Source organism: Pyrus communis, chromosome 3, assembly GCF_041283825.1.
Source record: "Pyrus communis isolate YQ-2024b chromosome 3, ASM4128382v1, whole genome shotgun sequence".
Taxonomy (NCBI): Eukaryota; Viridiplantae; Streptophyta; class Magnoliopsida; order Rosales; family Rosaceae; genus Pyrus; species Pyrus communis.
Window position 1 is genome coordinate 22,724,595 of NC_142567.1, and position 17,834 is coordinate 22,742,428.

At 37.2% G+C, this 17,834-nt stretch overlaps 2 protein-coding genes across 2 annotated transcripts; one reads left to right on the top strand and one right to left on the bottom strand.

Annotated features, from left to right (window-relative positions):
* Positions 1 to 371: 371 nt before the first annotated feature.
* On the top strand, positions 372 to 3,953 carry LOC137716256 (exonuclease V-like protein). Its single transcript, XM_068455682.2, has 7 exons — positions 372 to 888; positions 1,512 to 1,616; positions 1,846 to 1,967; positions 2,684 to 2,833; positions 2,927 to 3,080; positions 3,333 to 3,409; positions 3,500 to 3,953. Exons 1-7 carry the CDS (start codon positions 508 to 510, stop codon positions 3,723 to 3,725), a joined length of 1,215 nt encoding a protein of 404 aa, XP_068311783.2. The 5' UTR covers positions 372 to 507; the 3' UTR covers positions 3,726 to 3,953.
* Positions 3,954 to 4,669: 716 nt separating this feature from the next.
* On the bottom strand, positions 4,670 to 17,532 carry LOC137716255 (tRNA ligase 1-like). Its single transcript, XM_088691359.1, has 27 exons — positions 17,060 to 17,532; positions 15,895 to 16,365; positions 15,552 to 15,602; positions 15,268 to 15,350; positions 15,036 to 15,135; positions 14,666 to 14,744; positions 14,210 to 14,333; positions 13,923 to 14,029; positions 13,394 to 13,522; positions 12,852 to 12,916; positions 12,578 to 12,742; positions 12,175 to 12,335; positions 12,029 to 12,060; positions 11,422 to 11,591; positions 10,464 to 10,543; positions 9,676 to 9,741; positions 9,295 to 9,584; positions 8,792 to 8,899; positions 7,871 to 7,968; positions 7,351 to 7,411; positions 7,123 to 7,199; positions 6,953 to 7,024; positions 6,787 to 6,863; positions 6,189 to 6,269; positions 5,838 to 5,940; positions 5,531 to 5,689; positions 4,670 to 5,447 (listed from the first exon to the last, which is right to left on the bottom strand). The coding sequence occupies exons 1-27, from the start codon at positions 17,225 to 17,227 to the stop codon at positions 5,058 to 5,060; spliced, it is 3,567 nt and encodes a 1,188-aa protein (XP_088547485.1). The 5' UTR covers positions 17,228 to 17,532; the 3' UTR covers positions 4,670 to 5,057.
* Positions 17,533 to 17,834: the final 302 nt, after the last annotated feature.

Consider the following 17,834-nt stretch of genomic DNA (forward strand, 5'->3'; position numbering starts at 1 on the left):
ATCTTAGTTGGTAAAATGAGAATGCGAATGAAATTCCATTGGATGATTGAAAACAAATGTAAATCAAGGAATACGTAATCAATTAGAAGTTGCTGTTAAAAAAAAAAAAAAAAAAAAAAAGCTCTAACGCATCATCGAATACGTAATAATTTAATTTGAAATATCAGGTGGGAAGTAAAATTTTAAAATATATCAAAATGTCACATAAATTGTCAAATTTAAATTTTTTATTTAAAATCACATCTCCTTTAGAGATGATCTTAGAAGTCTAAACCTGAAAAGTGAGACCAGGCCCAGTCCATTGTGCTCCCATTTTTCTTCACAAGTTTTCTTTTGAAAAAAGCAACTTCTGGTAAATCTTACATGCAACAATTAGCACCATAATTTAATGGTTGTAGCGTACACAACTAAAACTATTCCGACACTTTCGAAATTAAAAACCACCACGATAACTTGCCCCATAAGCGTGGAGCTCTTAACGGTCACATTTCCCCAGACTCGTCCGAAATGACCGAGTCACCGTCCGAGTCAATCTCCGACTCACCTTTCAACCACAACAACAAGGGGAACGATGCAATCGTGCCAGAAATCCCAATCGAGATTGTGAGCGAGGAAGAGATGGCTCTACTCGAAGCTGCTATTGTTTCCGCTCGCGCTTCCTTCTCTGCCATCCCTGCAGTTCGGTCCTCAACGCTTTCGTTCCACGGCAACGTCAGGTCTATTCAGTCGATCACGGCTTTGTCGAAGAGGAGGCTATCGGGTTGTTCCGAACCCGATATTGAGGATTCGGGTGGGTTGAAGAGTGCCCAGAAGAAGACTCGGGTGGCTGACTCGTTTTTGCACCGGTTTAGGAAGAAGGGGTTGTATGTCACCGACATTACTGCCACGGTATGGAGTTTCTTGGCTTTGGGATTCTTTTTTAGGAGTTTTTGCGAAATGGGTTTCGGTTTTTATTTGTCAAATTTGAATCTTTAATGTTTGATTGTGAATCAGATGGGGTTTTTGGTAATGGGTATGGATGATTACGTTGACTGTTTGAGATCAATTGATTCTTGAATTGTATGGCGATGAGATGACAATGATTTTGTGCAGTAGATTGGTTTGAATATTACTGCTTTTCTCAATGACACATCGAAGGCGTATGAATCTAATGCAAAAAAAAAAAAAAAAAAAAAAAAAAATTGATTTACAAGAGCATTTTGTTATCATTTCCAATTTGAAAATTGCATAATCTTCGGTTGAAAAATCGAAGATGAGGTGGAATCCGATTGAGTATCTCTGTTTCTCCGGTGTGAGTTTGTGAATGCTTCCAATTTCCATGTATGGTCGTTTATTCCAGATAGTATTGGTAATGCGCGCGGGGTGTAGTAGTAACTATGAATAAACAACTTCAGTAATCTGAACGCTATTATTACTCTGTGAGAGGGTTTAATTTGAGTTTTCTGTCCATCCATCTTAACGAGTCGAAATATATTTTACTTAGATTTGTTCTCATTACATGTCAATTATAGGAATGGTGTGAAAAACAAATGGAGTTTGTTCTCCTTGTTGGCAAGCGAAAAGAGAGTAAGGCTATGAAAGCGGGTATTGCTCGCCATGCAAAACTTGAAGAAGAGGTGAGCATTCAAAAAGTGATTACTATTTGGGGTTTTGTCCTGCATGAATTAGCTGACTCCTAGCAGTTTGAAATCATTTTTCAATTTGGTAGTCAAGTTAGAATTCAGGATTTTATAAAATTCCGATTTCATTTTTCTTTCTTGTTAAAGTACAAAGCACTTTCCCTTACCTTTCCGTGGCCCCCATGTTTGCTATGCACATTTAGAATCTGCTTATATTTGTGAGCAGGTTGTAAAAAGAGTTAAAGTTCGTGTCATGTCGACTGAAGATAGATGGGCTCTGAAGCTTCTGAATTTTATAACTGGTGTAAATCAATTACTGTTTGAAGGATTGACACGTGAGCTGCCACTGTAAGTTAATTCATCTACGTCTCTTGATTCAATCTTGGACTCCCGATACATTGTTTAGGTGGCCCTTAACCTCCTGAATGGAGCTACTTGATATTGTGATGCTGTCAATCCAAGTGAGGTCCAAGCTTTATCATTCTATTTCCTAATTTATCTTTGCGGGGCATTTTGTCGTAATGAGTTAGATAAAGGCGTTCTTAGGGCTTATTTACCATTATAATCAATTAATAAATGGATCATATGGGTCATTATTGTTGCATAAAGTAGTTATCATCTGTGAGGAATGATGTCTGGATTAAGTTTGCAGCTCTGATCCTTTGTTTGGCGGTTTTTGTATGGGTTGGATATGAGTATGAATCCTGGATTGTAAGATTATGGCGCCCTTTAACTGAATATACAGCTTGTCATGTACTTGATTGAAATAATATGAAATACACATGAGTGATTGCTGATGGTGATGCAGATGTAGTTTTTGGGACCTAATGAGACAATGCTCTGGATACCTGAAACATCAGTACTGAAAATGAAACTTGATTGAGAAAGTCTTAGAAAAACATCTTACCTTTATATATTGGTATTTCAGATAGGCATGCTCTTTCTTTTGCTCTATACTTACAGCCAATTCTCTGTTTCTCTCTGATAGAATTGATGATATCGGAGCATTGATCTTCTTAACCTCCTTTCCTTCAATGATTGGCTATACTTTCTTATGATATCAGAATAGGTTTTGCAGAAGGGGTATGGATGGTGGGTGTGATTGATGAGATTCGAATGCCTGTTACGGAAACCAACCGACTCCCAATATTAGTTGACACAAAGACTCGTGTGAAAGATACACTTCCTGCTGAACCACAACGAAGAAATGGAAGGTATGCACCTTTATTAGCTTCTGTTTTGGGCTGATGTTTTGTTGCCATTGATGAGGAAATGCACCAAAATGAAGTCACACTCTATTTTGGCAGGCTTCAATTAATGTGCTACAAGTACATTTGGGATGATTTAGTTGCTGATAAATTCCCATCAGAGAAATTTTTCACTTCTTTTTCCTTAAATCCTCGTGGCATCTTATCTGAAGAAATCAGAGAGATGACTGCTAACTCAGGGTTTCCAGCAGAGGTAAAGTCGCTCCATTGAATTATTAGATACATTTAGTCTAGGAAATCAGGATTTTTGGGGTTCTATTGTTTGATGTTCCCGTTATCACTATACTGGCTTCTAAAACCAATCACTTGATATTAAAGATGCATTTTTTTAGTAATTTGTTTTGTTTATTAGTTCATAAACAAAATTTTGTGACATAGATTCTTCAGATAATTACCACTTCAAAGGCATGCATGTATAGGTAAAAAATTTCTCTTGGTTGCGCAGACCCTTGATGACATAGTGAGATACTATAGAAACACATGTAGCATGCTGCCCTCTGCACATGACCAACTGCTATTGAGGTGAGTATAAAATTTATACGCGAGATCTTTTATATTTGCTTGGTCACAATAACTTTTGGGAAGATACTGATATGACTATTTTTGAGTCAGATATGAGTTACAGAAAGATCATTCGTTACTTGGTGAAGATGAGTTTGCATACGACTCTGATTGGGTCAAGAATAAAATACAGGGTTGTCTTGAGTTCTGGTTAGGAGAGCGAGAAGCCAGTTATACTCCTGAGGATGAGCGATGGAAATGCAGGTTCTGTCAATTTTCTTCTGTCTGCTCCGCAAAAAGTCCGGAGTCTGCGGACTATAATAATACACCAAGTTAGAGAAAAGCAGTAGCATTGGTGATGTTTCAATCAGCATCCTCAATAAGTGTACAAAGAAGCACAATTCTTGGAGTTGCTTCTTTGGGGCAATTGCTTTGTTGGTTGTGCCATGAATGTATCGTTCATGTTGTATCGTAGCCATTGTTTGATTCAATTGTTGTAACTTATTCTTTGGACGAAATTGTTAAACAGGAGTTGTCAAATTCAATTGTTTTGTTCTGAAAGCTACGCTCAAAGTGCAAATGATGTCTCTCTATCAAATTTAGCAAAGTCGGATAGGTCGAGAACTTGAAAACTTGAGAGTCAAGTTATCGCCACCACAACAAACCAGTCAATGTTATAAGCCCATTTGTGGAACTTGGCCCGACAAAACTGACGTTTAAGAGAATGGTGTATCGTATGTTATGGAAACGATGCCTACCAAGTGTTTGTTATAATGCCTAGTACAAGCAACATAGGAATAATATGAGCAAAAAATGAAGGCTTCCACTTGAGCCTGGCAATTTATGCCAAAACAAAATGTGAAGGTCTACTTTGATGGAGCAGGTGTGAGCACACAGCATTCTTTGCCAAAGCAATTCTTCCGCACGTTGTTTAAGTTAAACAGAGACCGACTTATGTGGTTTTTGAATGTGTGGTTCAGAGTGAAAATCAAGACGGCATGCTTCAAGAATGGTGCTACCGTCGTCGACGGTGAGGCTGTGACCATCTTACCTACACTGGCTGCGGAACAAGCGAATACTTGGGAATTACGGAAAGCTAGTTCAGGCGTATAACATTGGCGTGCTACGAAAACAACTTATCAAACTGGCTAAGAGCCATCGCAAATGTTTTCCTTTGAATGAAAACCAAACTTTATCAAAGTGATTTTTGCACGCTCTTAGGTTTCTGAATAAAACGAAGAATCAAGGAACATAAATAAACAAGTTTTGCAAGAGAAGAAGTAGGTTGCGTCGAAATCATTTCCCTTAAACAGCATTGGACTTTGCTTACAGTTTCTACCACAGCCGAATCGCCATCGAGGGGTTGGAATTGCAGCTACACAATCAGCCCGCGTCGTGCAGATAGATACGAGGGATGTGACCGCGGCTAAGCACCCCTTAATTGGGAAAAGCTTAACCAAACTCCAAAATTTTAAAATTGTAATTGCCTTGTTTATATATATATAAACCTCTGAAAAATCAACTCAGCAAAATTTCCTTTTCCTCGTGGCATACGCAATCTTCACCTTCACTTAAGCAGTTAAGTTCTCTCTTCATTGAACACCCGCATCATCAAAGGAAATTACACTGACTCGTATGCGGAGCTCAATCTGGCCTGGCCGATCGAATCTCAGAAAAATTCCAGCGTGCCATCAATGGTGGCAGGTGCGTCAATTGCAATGCAGGTAGCCTTCCCCTCCGAATGCAGTTGGGGTAAGTTGTTGGCATCCTTGGCCGGAACCCCTTCTGCAGTCCATAAGGTGACATGCGGCCACTCATTTTTAGACACTACTCTTTCGCCTTCGACAGACCCAAGGCTGGCTTCAAATGCAGCCATTTTATCCGAGAAGAAAAGCTTAGTTATATCCACAGGGACTGTTTTGTGGAGAAAGGTTCCATAACCAGCCACAGCGGTAACACCATGACTTCTCTTGTGTGCAAGAGTAACATGAGCCTTGTTAAGTTTATCCAAATGCTTGTCTTTGAGGAAAGCTTCAGCTTCACTGTGTTTCGCAGCCAACTGCACGAAACAAAAAATCAACATATTCTCACTAGATAAGTGATGCGACTTGGAAGAATAACTGAAAGCAAGCATTAACTTACACTATCAAGCAGACCACTGACTTCCTGAACAGGCAGGCTAACAGCAGCAAAGACAATGGCCCCGAACTTCTTCTTCCCAGTATCTGGAGTTTTGTACTCACCTTTTGCGACTTTTTTCAGCTGTTCTGACACTTCCTTAACAGCAGACGCAAAAGGAACCTGAGGACATAAAGATTGCACAAAAATTTAATTTAGTGATCTGAAAAAGTTAATGGTTCATCAAGTAAATTCCAGAGATCGTGAATATAATAGAACTGGACGATGTGGAATCAACAGCTTGGAAGGTAAAAAAGAATTACACAATGACCTGAACAGAATTAAGATACTCTGCATTGCCAAATAAAACATCCCGCAACTGTTTCTCCCATTTAGCCCACTCCTTTGCATAGGTTCCCTTGGTTGATTCCAATCTGAGAACAGGTTTACAAGAAAGGAGGTAAGGTTTCCCACATAAAGGAGGCCAGAACAGCGGTTAAACATTGACTATGAAAATTCAAAGTGTTATGCTACTATAGAAAATGGTACTGTGCATGGAAACAGCTAAAAGCTTAGTTTCATTGAAATTTCAATTAAGCAGGAAACACAAATGAAAAGGAAAGAAGTATCTCCATTGCGCTAAAATCTAACTTCATGATATACTCGTCGATAAAAGGCTAACCTTCCATGTTTGGCAGTGTGAAGCTTGTATAGATTTATACCCTCCTCCAGAATATTCTTCACCGCATCAGGTAATGGATTCCTGGGCATCAAAATTAAGTCCCACGAAATTAGTGTATTGCAAAGGCTAGAGAGGAAAGATATAAGCTTCATGTCTTACACAAACAAATCATCTACCTAATCCTATGCTTTTCATATGTTGTGGAATCAACCACACAATTAAATTGGATTATCTTTTCCTTTATTCACAGTGTTCAAACTCTTATTAAGCAAGCGAGCACAATCTTTTAATTCATTAGTAAATAAAAGGAAAACATATATATATATATATATATCACTAAATGTTTTTTGTTATAAATTTACTCAAATGAACTGAGAATTTCACTTAATCTATACATTAACTACTATGCGCTCACCATGCAAAGAGTACTCCTAGAAAGAGAAAAAACCCACCTTATCTGGTGCATGATTGATGTATTATGAACAGTTTTCCCCTGATAATTATCATTATCATATAAAAGAAAGCATTATAGAAAACAACCAATATGAGAGGTATCGGGTCCTTTTTCTTTCCGAAAAGACAAGAAAGCAGAATCTACCTATCAGACTTCAGCAGTGGAATCTTGACAAGTGAGCCAAAACGTTCTACTAATTCCCCATCAAACTCTTGGCGACTCTGAAAAATTTAGACAATAACAAATTCAGATAAAATGAAATAAAGTCAGGTGCATCAATAGAGCATGGACCAGAGTATGTAAATCATGCCTTGCCATCGTAAAGGTGATAGAACATTAGCAGCACATAGCCAGCATTTGGAGATTCCTTGTCAAGGTTTCCCTTCAGAAATTGCGAGCATGTAAGTATGCAAATAAGTAAATAAGTATACGTGTCTCAGATCTACAAAGAAAAAGAAAATGAGAGAATGAAATGCATACTGGATGATTAGCACGTTGAAGCACCCGAAACATGAAAATCGCTAATGCATCAAGAGAAAACGCATTTGAATCGGTTCCTGCACATTAAAAGATCATAATGTAAAAGCATATCCAATGACCGCAGCATCATTTCCTAAACTACTAAAGTACATTCCATTCATCTTTAACTACAGTAGTGAACAAAGTGAACTAGAACGCAACAAACAACAGCCTCAGGAGCAACAGAACCTTCAGAATCGGGCACAACTGGAACTGCAGAGGCCCTAGTGCTGTGGCACATGTGTTCAATCTGCAAAAGACAGGAGAGAAAATGATACTGTAATTATGATGAGTACAAATCAGTTTCTGTTTGATAATTAATAAATAGAAAACAGAAAAGCCTTTTAGATTTTTTTTTTAATTTATAAAAAAAAAATCATTAATATCAAGAGAATTTTTTTGTTTTATGATTCCTATCAATTGAGTAGCCATCGATCTTGTTGGTCCTGACTCAAGAGACATCCGTTTTAGTTCTTTTAGGTTACCATTTTCGGATGTTAACCCGGGACATCACCCCATTTAGGGATTTATAAGCAATTCACTTTTGCTTATTAGTCCTATAGAAAGTAACTAGCACTAAACAATACAAGTTTTGGTTAGGACCTAGGGCTACGGTCAGTCTCCACACGGACTACATGGAACGCAACTTCTGGGTTCTCATGAACAGATTGTAGAACAATCCTTGAAGTGAATCCCAAAAGAAAATTACCTGTCTCCATACTTCTTCATTTGGTGCATTCTTGTCTGCAAGCATTATTGAATGTGGTTTTTTCTTGCACTCATCAGCAACCTTCTGCCAATATCTTCCTGTTTATAGACAATAAACAAGTAATCTTAATATTATAAGTCCTCCAATAATCTTTCGACGTACTAATTCATTAAGCATCCTGACAATAGGATACCAATGGATCTATTCTGAAGGATAAAGAAATTTCTAAATAAAGGTATGAACAGTATTATGAGAAGAATCCTGTTAATTCCAGTATTTTTAACTTCCAATGTTTATATAGTATGAGTATCCAACCCAAACCAATTGGCAGTTGGAGGAGAGGACCAATATCTTTTGAACTACCATGCAAGGCTTCACTTTCCCAAAGTGGGACAACACTCAAAGCAGATGTAATAAAGCTATGAACAATAATAAGAAGAAGTCCTCAAATTCGAGATATTTTGAACTTCTCATGAATCTCAATCATATTTCACAGGTCAATCCTTTGCATACATTCATAAGTTTTGCTATTGTAATGGACAAATCTTAGAAGTTTGAACTATCAGTCACCATGCGAATATTTTGACTGAAAATGTGGTATGACTTTCATTCAAGCCGGCTTCAAAATTTTTGCAGCAATAGCATAATACATGATTCATACAAAGAGACAAATAAAAACAATGGTCAGCACCATGGTCAATGATATCTATGATATGACTGGGATGATCTGATCAGATTCATATATAGAAACATACAAACACAGGTTAGCAGGATGAAGAAGGATACCTATATTACGAGGGCATGATTAAGAAAATGCTAGAAACCTCCAACGTTAAAACATGTTAATTTGAAGTGTGTGTGTGTTAAAAGAGTTATTTTTCTGGGTGCTAATTGACAACAGTTTTTTTACAACATAATTACCTTTGATGAGATCACCCATCAGGCTTTGAATTGGTCGATTGTCTCCCATTCCTCCTGGGGCTTTAAGTAGTTCCTTGCATAATGCTGACTTAGCTGAACCCGGTAGTCCTGAAAATTCCAAGCCAAGAAAGAAACATCAGGAAAGGCATAGAACGTATTGTTTGACTCCCATAAACCATAACAAAAGAGGGAATAAATAAAAATATAAGAACCCAATCATATTCAATGTCAAAACAGTTATAAACACCCATGTCTAAATAGAATAGCAAACACCCATCAAGAGATATTCAAATGCATAAGAGCACACTGCCAAAGAACTATCGAAAGGGAAATATCCAAATGTTGAAGTTGAACGATGGAAGACATTGGCTTCCCAAGTAACGAAAAAGTTGCACGATGTATAAGTAGTCTGTACAGAGAGAATTATCTTTTAAATGTTGTATATTTTATTCATAAGAACTTTTCAATGTTCCAAAACTCCATCAATTTGACACAATTCTTACCAGGAAAGAATACAATCAGACCCTCAACCTTTGGGATAGTGTCCCTGCCTGAGGCAATGGGGCTTGATGGTACAACCTCCTGCTCCCTCTCAAGATCACCCTCTTCATCTCTTCCTCCCTCAACAATGGCCACGAAATCTTCAGCCCTTACAAAGTTTCCAGCAGATCCAATGACAGCCTGATTCAGTGGACTGCGTTTTGCATACTGTTCAAGAAAAGGCTCAGCCTCACTGAGGTAAACTGATGATGAAAGCGGTTTGTTTCCACATTTCCTTCGTATGTACACAGCCCTGAACATGAAGGAACAAATTCTACCGGTTAAGCAGAGATAAACACAAAAGTCATACACAAAGAAAATAACAGAAATGTTACACAAATCACCATTCATCAAGCATCTTTCTGAGTTCCCTCTTCTTTGGTTCTGAAGTATTCCATATTTTCATTTGCCTATAATGACAGAGGCAAAGGATTAATGGTTAATAAAACAAGATTCTGTTGAACTAGCATGCTAAAGAATCATAAAAGCACTATGGGTTCTCTTTCATTGCAATAAAGAACCCACGACCCTAGTTTATAGCATCATATTGCTCCTGTAATCCATTAGGTTAACAAAATGCAGTTCCACTTAAGTAACATCTTTCCAACAAAAAAAACACTTATGTAACATCTTAATATACGTGTGATAAATAATGGTGCCTAGTGCCTAAAATATACTCCGAGAAATTACACCAATGGAAACCTATCAGGAAGGAAGAAGTGGGTTTGGAGTGGAACAGATGAAGATTTTATTCCAGAGGTCTAGAAAGAGCGTTCGTTGCCGTGCGTAAGTAAAAAAAGAAAGTTCATAGTCGGTCAGGTTGTCAGTGATGGATTTCCAATAATATTAGGCTGAGGATATACCATATAAATAAAAAGCGACATGTATCTCTTATGGACAGGAAGCTTCAAGAAGGTGTTTCGAATACTAAAAATCAATGACAGAATTTGGACCATTTGTCCCAGCCGTCCAAAACTGTGCATCCAGCAGGCTAGTTTCCACTTACTGAGATACTAAATAAGTATTAGAGACTAAAGAGGAGACTTGAGAATGACAATGTAAGGTACCTCATCCCCCAGATGCCTCATTAGAAGTTGCAGACATAACATGTAAGATAAGCTCAGAACCTCACCTCTCGTAATAGGTCTTGTACGCAGCTGGACCTTCTTTAAAAAGAATTGACAAACCATTGCGAATCAAAAAGGTTCGCAGCTGCAGTGAAAGATGGGCTCAATCAACATTTAATTTTTGAACCCTTGTATGATGATTCCAACATTGAACGGTCCACATTACATCAAAATTAAATCGAATTTATAAGTACAATGCTCATAGAGGAAATGAAGAAATCAAGAGATGTAGCACCAATATGATAACTGTTGGAAAGCTTAAGTTGTTAGGAAATGAGTGAACAAATTATTCATACTCTCCCCCACAACACAATGCATCAGTTCCTCTCCACCACTAAAAAGTACCCAAGCTACCTAACCTTCTATCTATTTCAGTCTGGAAAGAATGGTGAAGCAGTTGTTTTTCGGAATTTTTCTAAAACCAACGAAGGAAATGAGGAAACAATTGGAAAACAAAACAGCATGCAAAAAACAGTGAGTTATAAGATCCAGTAGACATTGGTACTTCAATTCAGCAGTCCGTTTCTGCCACTTCCATTTTCCTTTTTATACTTTACATCCACCATATAGTATATATAAACATAGCTGCCCTACTAGTATTTTCCTTCACTTTAATAGTCCCTTCCCATAAAGAACACACTAGTTGCAGCACTAAGTTGATTCACTTGCCATACAGAATTTCAATAAGAATTCATTATTGTCAGTAAAATATTTTAGCGGCTATCCATTCAATTTAACCTTGCTAATTCAGAGGATATAATTTTGAAATAGCTACTATTATTGTAATGTACCACATTCATCGCCATTTTCAAACAAAAGAAAGGTCTATTTATCAGCCTTATATGGTGAAGTATTCTTCAAATAAAATTTGACACGCAAAAGAGAACGATCACCATACTATTTTTGCTTCCTTGAGGGAATTTAACGAAATACATACTTTTCTATTAAGATGGGACTACATACCTTGTATGTGAGAAATTTCAGTTTTATCATTAAGTTAGCATCCTCATCAGCCAGTCCATATTTTCCAGGCATACCACTGTTGCCATCTTCCACAATGCTGCTTTTACCTTTTGCAATCTCAGCAGCTCTCTCCTTGCTTGCCTTGAATAAATTAATGTCAACAAAAAAACCTACATAATATAAGTGTATCAGTACTGAATAAACAACTCAAGAAAGCAACACAAAAAAAGGCAAACCTATTCTTCTAAGACATGATATATGCTTACATCATTCATTAAAAGACGCATTATAGAAAGGTTCACAAAATGTTATGGGGGTTTAAAGTTAAGAAAAAAGCAATGAGAGATTGTTTCGCGACCTTCAGTCTAACCATTCTGCTTCACTTGTACCAAAATAAAAGTTTAACACCAAAAAAATAAAAAATAAAAAATAAAATCATTGCAAGGCTAACCAAAATAAGAGCCAAAAACCCTATGTCCAACGTGCATACTTTCAATGACCATTATTGAGTAGATAATCTAAAAAACATGTCCATTGGCAAGTACAAAAATAACAATTAACTGGTTATAAGTGTGACTTTTTTCACTCAGCAAGGTTTTTTTTCTACCTCGATATAAAGGCCACAATCCTGGCTTCAACCTGAAATGCACCAAAATGTATACTCAATGAATCCGAGACATGTAAAAAAATAAAGTAAGAAGAATAAAAATATAAACCAAAGTCTAGAGATTAGAGAGTGAATTTGAAAAATACCTCATCTCTTTCTGGTAACGCCTAAATGCGGAGTCACTATGGACATGGATGACCATTTTATAGAAAAGGTTGTCACTTGATATGGAATCAACTTTGTGGTAGTCATGGTAACATTTAAAGGCAGCAGGAAAACGCTTTTCTTTCATTAAACGAATCATTTCCTGATTCAATAAATAGAATATTATATACTGAGGGGATAATTGTAGATCAAAACTAACACTTCACGGTGGATTGTATGTACTAAACCATTAAAAGAATATGTAGACAAAGCGATGCATGCATTTAAGATTGACTGGATATACAATTTTCTTTATGGTCGAAGTACATTGATTGGATTTCATCTGTAAAACTTTGTGGACGCTATTGTTTTAAGAAAATAGATTGAAATGAAAACTAAAATGACCTGCAATTTGGTGGTAGAAAAATCCGCAGGATGAGATTGCAAAAGTTTTGATACCGCAGATTTATCTGCGTTTCTGGAATAGTCGTCACCAGCTCCAATTCCAAGCCAGTCCAATTTGTCAGGGCAAAAAGAGGAGCCAACACCCTCAAGAAGCGCTTTTATTTGCTGCATGAGGATTTCAGAAAAATAAGTTAAAAATTATTGTATCCACATTCCAATATTGTGGATGAAGCCAAAGCACAAGAAATCTCATATCCAAAGAATTAACCATCACCTGCTTTTCGCTTGACCTATTTGCAGCACAAATATCTCTTGCGCTTGGTCCCAAATCAAGACCCGCTGAAACATAAAGCAAACTCAGTAATGTTCTTTTTTCTTTTTGTCAATACTCAATAAACCCAGTAATGTTCTAAACAATGAAAAGAAAACTTAAAAATTGACTAGCATTCTCATATGTCCACAAAATTATCTTCAAGAGGGTAGTAGGAAGAACTTTTTGAACGGATGCAAGTATGAACTTATGGGATCAGCCAAAGCAAAACTTTGTTTGCATGACTAAATGTTAAGGAATATATTTGGGAGATAAGCGGAAACAAATTAACATGCAACAACAATTTCAACCAATCATTTTACTTTTTGTTAGCAGAAAATTTCATTTAGGAACCAAAAAGGGAAAGAGAGAAAATAGTTTAATAAGTTTTAAGAGTGAAGGTTGCAGCTGAATCGGGAGAACAACAACACACCCGCAAAAAAACTCCAGCTTGAAGTGAACTATAATGCCCCAAAACAAATAGACGAAAGAGGGAAACATCATACCTCCATCCATTGGTGGAGGAGGGAAATCTATCAAGACTTTTTCCATATGTTTTGGGCTCTCCTGGCTTACAATACGAGCAACAATGCCCTCTAAGATTTCACCCTGCTCCTTAACATGATCTTTTGAACCTGAAAACAGAATTACAATTGAGTTCCAAACATCACAAATAACTCTTGAAACCAGTGTGCAGCTGAGGGTAACACAAAACAAACAACAAAGGAAAATGGAGAATCTAGTTAACATGTTCACCTTTCAGGTGCACAATCATCAATACCCATTTTATTCTAAATTTAGCAACAGTATCCATGTTCCAAATAACTTTTTTCCAAATCCTCCTTTTCAAGTGACTGTAAAAGCTTGTGTTGTAATATACTATAAACACAATGCTTTCGATTCTATAACTTCGGTCTTCATTGTTCCCCTTATCCTACAAAGGTTGTTTAACAGGCAATACTTATGGAGAGATAAGCTAACACGAATCACTAGAAAAGGGAATCAAAATCAAAGCAAATTCGCTGAAGAGTTTACCTGGTATAGATATATCTGCAACTTCATCAAGAGCCATGCATACAGGTGTTGCAGTTCCTTCTTCGCACAGAGCATCAAAGGCAGCAAAAAATGATGTCACTGATTTCCTTTAGTTATACACAAAGAAAGAGATTAATCAGGACTTCATTAAAAATAATATTGCAATAACTATAACAAATCAACTGTCTTAACGCAACTGCCCTTTGAAACACCCGAAGAGTACTATATTTAAAACATAAGAGCCAAGACCATAACTATTCATGTAAAATGGAATTATTGGTTATCACCTTGTTGAGAACAGCCATACATGATTTGTTGGTAGGCGCCATTTTCTACAGAATGCAATTATCTCAGGGGTTGAGTAGAACTTTGGCTTTCCATTGCCCAAATCTGTGACTGCCGTCACTACAGCTGTTTAATAAAAAAAAAAATCACATAAGCTTGAAAATATTTTTACAAATGTTGGGAAAAGGCTTACCCATCACTTGAATCAAATAGCAAAGGTCACACTACCAATTCATTGATGACAAGTGCAATCACTACAATCATGGTTCCTTATTCTGGAAATTCAAGAAACTATAAACAACAAATTCTCCTAAAAAAGAAAGAAGTTTAAACTCAGACTTTGATATAATTAAAATTATATGATGCATTGGAAATTCAAGTAACTCTATGCATCTGACTTTACAAAGTATTCTAACAAAATCCACAGGAAAATTATTATAATATAAATAACTCAGTACCAAAATCTTCTTTTGGGCGTTGTCCATGGTCTCCCAGAACAGCAGTTACGAGTTCCATTGATATGCACATACGATTCCTCTGGAAGATTGACCAACAGAAAAATTAGGGGAAGGAGTAAGAAGAGTTGTTCAAGCATAATCACTGCTGACTAAGTTATTAAATAAATAAAATCAGAAAAGGCAGAAATCTAAATTCAGCTAAAAACCAATATTTTGATCAGAATAGTTAACCTATCTCGAGAACAATTTTTTTTTAAGAACTTTCACAATCAACATTAGATTTAACTAAACAAGCACAGAAAGGAAGAATTCGATAGCTGTTAATGAAGATTAGTTTTCTTTATGTTCAGGTTTCTCATGTGAATAGCACCTCAAGAAAATCATTAAACTCTGCTTGAATTTTTGGTGCTTCACGTCCCCATGCCTCCCGAAACATCCGTCCAAGAACAAATACACCTACAGCCGTATATCTGTAATAGAAATAGAATATTCAGCAAACCACGAAAACATGAATGACTCCATTGATCTCTTCATTCATTGATTGAATTAAACAATTAAAATAATATGAAAAGGATGGGAAGAAATGGTTGTCTCGTGCATACATATTCCCAAAGCTGTTTTTGGCATATGCTCCACCCTTGTTACCAGCGTACATAAAAAGAGATCCCGAGTGTTTAAGTGAAACCTGCAAAAAGGTTCATTGTCAATAAATTCTTCAGATGAAGATTAATTTAGTAAAATAACATCAAAATTGAATAAACCAGAAAATGCAACCGGAGGCTCCCCAAAACTTATGAGAAGTAAGAGTGATTGCTAACATGAAAGCCAACAGACAGAATGTCTCTGCAGAAAGAAAGCAATTCAATAGCTCATAAAACATCCTTACCTCCAAGGTAGCCAAGCCGTTAGATACAATCTCTATCATCCTTGTCCTAATCTGAATAAAGAAATATTAACGAGACAACCATTGATAAGATCCAAGAAGAAATAGAGAATCTCATGATTACATAAAGGCAAGTATCAATTTATTCACATCACTATTCTATAAAATATGAGCACATTTCTGTTTGTTTTCATTGGCTATATAACATAATCCAGTGAACACAAGCACATGCTAATTGTTGGAGACAAAAATCCGCATAGCGTTATTGAGGTTGGTAATTCCTCCACAGGAAACACAAATGGATGAATAAATTTAAAATTGGAAACGCATGAAGACAAAAATATACCTCCCCATCTGTCTTCTCATTTTCAAATTTGGGATAGAAAGTAGCTCGTATTTGCACTTCAGCATACGTGGAGTTGTCCACAGTAAAATTTTCCAACAGATTACCATTGAACAACTGACTTAAACTAACACTGGTTTTTTGAAATGCCGCTTGTCCAGCTCCATTTCTCTGGGTTCCATCTGAACTTTTATCAACGGGTGCTTCAACTTCTGCTGCTTTAGCTCCATCCACTGTCCCATACGACTTAGGCATCCAAGTTCCTTTCCGACCTTGTACTGGACCCTGATTTGCTGATTGGACCTTCCCAAACTGTATGGGTTTAACTGAAGCATTGGTCTGCCCATTGCCTCCACTAAGACTCAACTCACCAACTCTGTTAGTGACAGCGGCTGAAGAATCCCCTGTCGACGCTGATGAGCCATCAGTCTTTTGCTTTTGTGTCCACTTTTGTTCTCCACGCCCACCCCTTCGCTGCAAAGTAAACCAAACATCTCAATCACACAACTAAGCCAGGCAAAGTTCAACTAAAGTAAACACAATTACAGTGTTCAACACAACTTATGAAGGCCGTGAGGCTCTTGACTATCCGAAGCAATGCCATAGCTACTTCTAAATCACAACCACAACCACATTAAGATATAGCACATGCCTACATACATCAACCATACTCCTACACAAAACTAAATAATATGCATACGGGCCAACCAACCAAGTTTTCGCTGAAACTGATCTCGCACACAAATAATCACAGTCCCGAAATATCAGACGGAATTACAAAGCTAAATTCATCCAATTTAACCATAATAAGCAAATGATCATCTCTAGCGAAAAAAAAAAAAGCAAAGCAAATGGATCATCGTCCGCAACAATAATTAGAAAAATCTTCAAACAATTTCAAATGGGGTGCATTGCATAACAACACGGTTCAAAATCCAAATTTAAACTAAAATTGAATTAACAAAATAGCAATTAATCGATTCCCAACCAAACGTTTCGGCTAAGAAAATCACTCAGACGACGATCAACGAACCGAAACAGCCATCAACCAATTTAAAATCACATTCAACGTAAACGAGCTCCAATGAAACACAGAAAACGATCGCCAAACTATACAAAACAGCGTAAAAATGGAAAATTTAAATTAAATTAAAACAAAAATTGGTACCTGGTTGTAAGGCATGGCGGAATGGGAAAATGGGAGAGAGAGATGGAAGGGGAGAGAGAAAGCGAGGATGGGAGGATGAAGGAAAGGAGGAACGGAGGAAGAGGAAGGCTCCGGAAACGAAGGTTGAGGAAGACGAAGACGAGAGGGGAGGAATGAGAGCGGGAGCATTGATGATTCTCTGCGACGCCCACATTCAATTGCTACTCTAGACGTGCCACCACTACACTTCTATATTTATATGAGAGAGAGAGAGAGAGAGAGAGAGAGAGAGAGAGAATGTGGAGGAGGAGCCAAGTGGAAGAGAGACAGAGGGCGGGTTCTGGAGGTTGCGGCGTGTCCATGCACAGAGATTTTGGTGTAATAATCCTTGGAAGTAGGAAGCGGCGACCGGGTTCAGGGGAGAGGTGCTCTGAGTTTTGGTTTTCCATGCTATTGCCAACATCAAAGTTGGGGAAGCTCTCACTTATTCCTATGGTTTAGTAGTATTTTTTTTTCCATTTACAAGTAAGAACTTTTAGGTTCGATTCTTATGGTCAGGAGAAGATAAGAACGTAAATGTTTCTGAACAACATGAATTTGCGTGGGCGTTGCCCACTGTCTCATCTCGATCCTTAAATCACACAAGTATGATAAGCACGTGTGATGTACTCTAACTTTCAAAATGTTGCTCTAAACACATTAATCTGATCTAGCTAAAGTGACGAGATTATATACCAACTGCAAACATGTTTGCAAGGATAGACATAGTTAATGGACGTCGAGTTAACATCCCCAA

What these genes read in the sequence shown, in the direction of transcription:
- LOC137716255 (XM_088691359.1), bottom strand. Translation starts at nt 17,227, where the DNA reads ATGCTCCCGCTCTCATTCCTCCCCTCTCGTCTTCGTCTTCCTCAACCT. An exon ending in ATGAGAAGACAGATGGGGAG is followed by an intron (nt 15,603 to 15,894) that starts GTATATTTTTGT and finishes TTCTTTATTCAG; the next exon opens with ATTAGGACAAGGATGATAGA. An exon ending in ACGGCTTGGCTACCTTGGAG is followed by an intron (nt 15,351 to 15,551) that starts GTAAGGATGTTT and finishes ACCTTTTTGCAG; the next exon opens with GTTTCACTTAAACACTCGGG.
- LOC137716256 (XM_068455682.2), top strand. Translation starts at nt 508, where the DNA reads ATGACCGAGTCACCGTCCGAGTCAATCTCCGACTCACCTTTCAACCAC. An exon ending in CCACAACGAAGAAATGGAAG is followed by an intron (nt 2,834 to 2,926) that starts GTATGCACCTTT and finishes CTATTTTGGCAG; the next exon opens with GCTTCAATTAATGTGCTACA. An exon ending in ACTCAGGGTTTCCAGCAGAG is followed by an intron (nt 3,081 to 3,332) that starts GTAAAGTCGCTC and finishes TTGGTTGCGCAG; the next exon opens with ACCCTTGATGACATAGTGAG.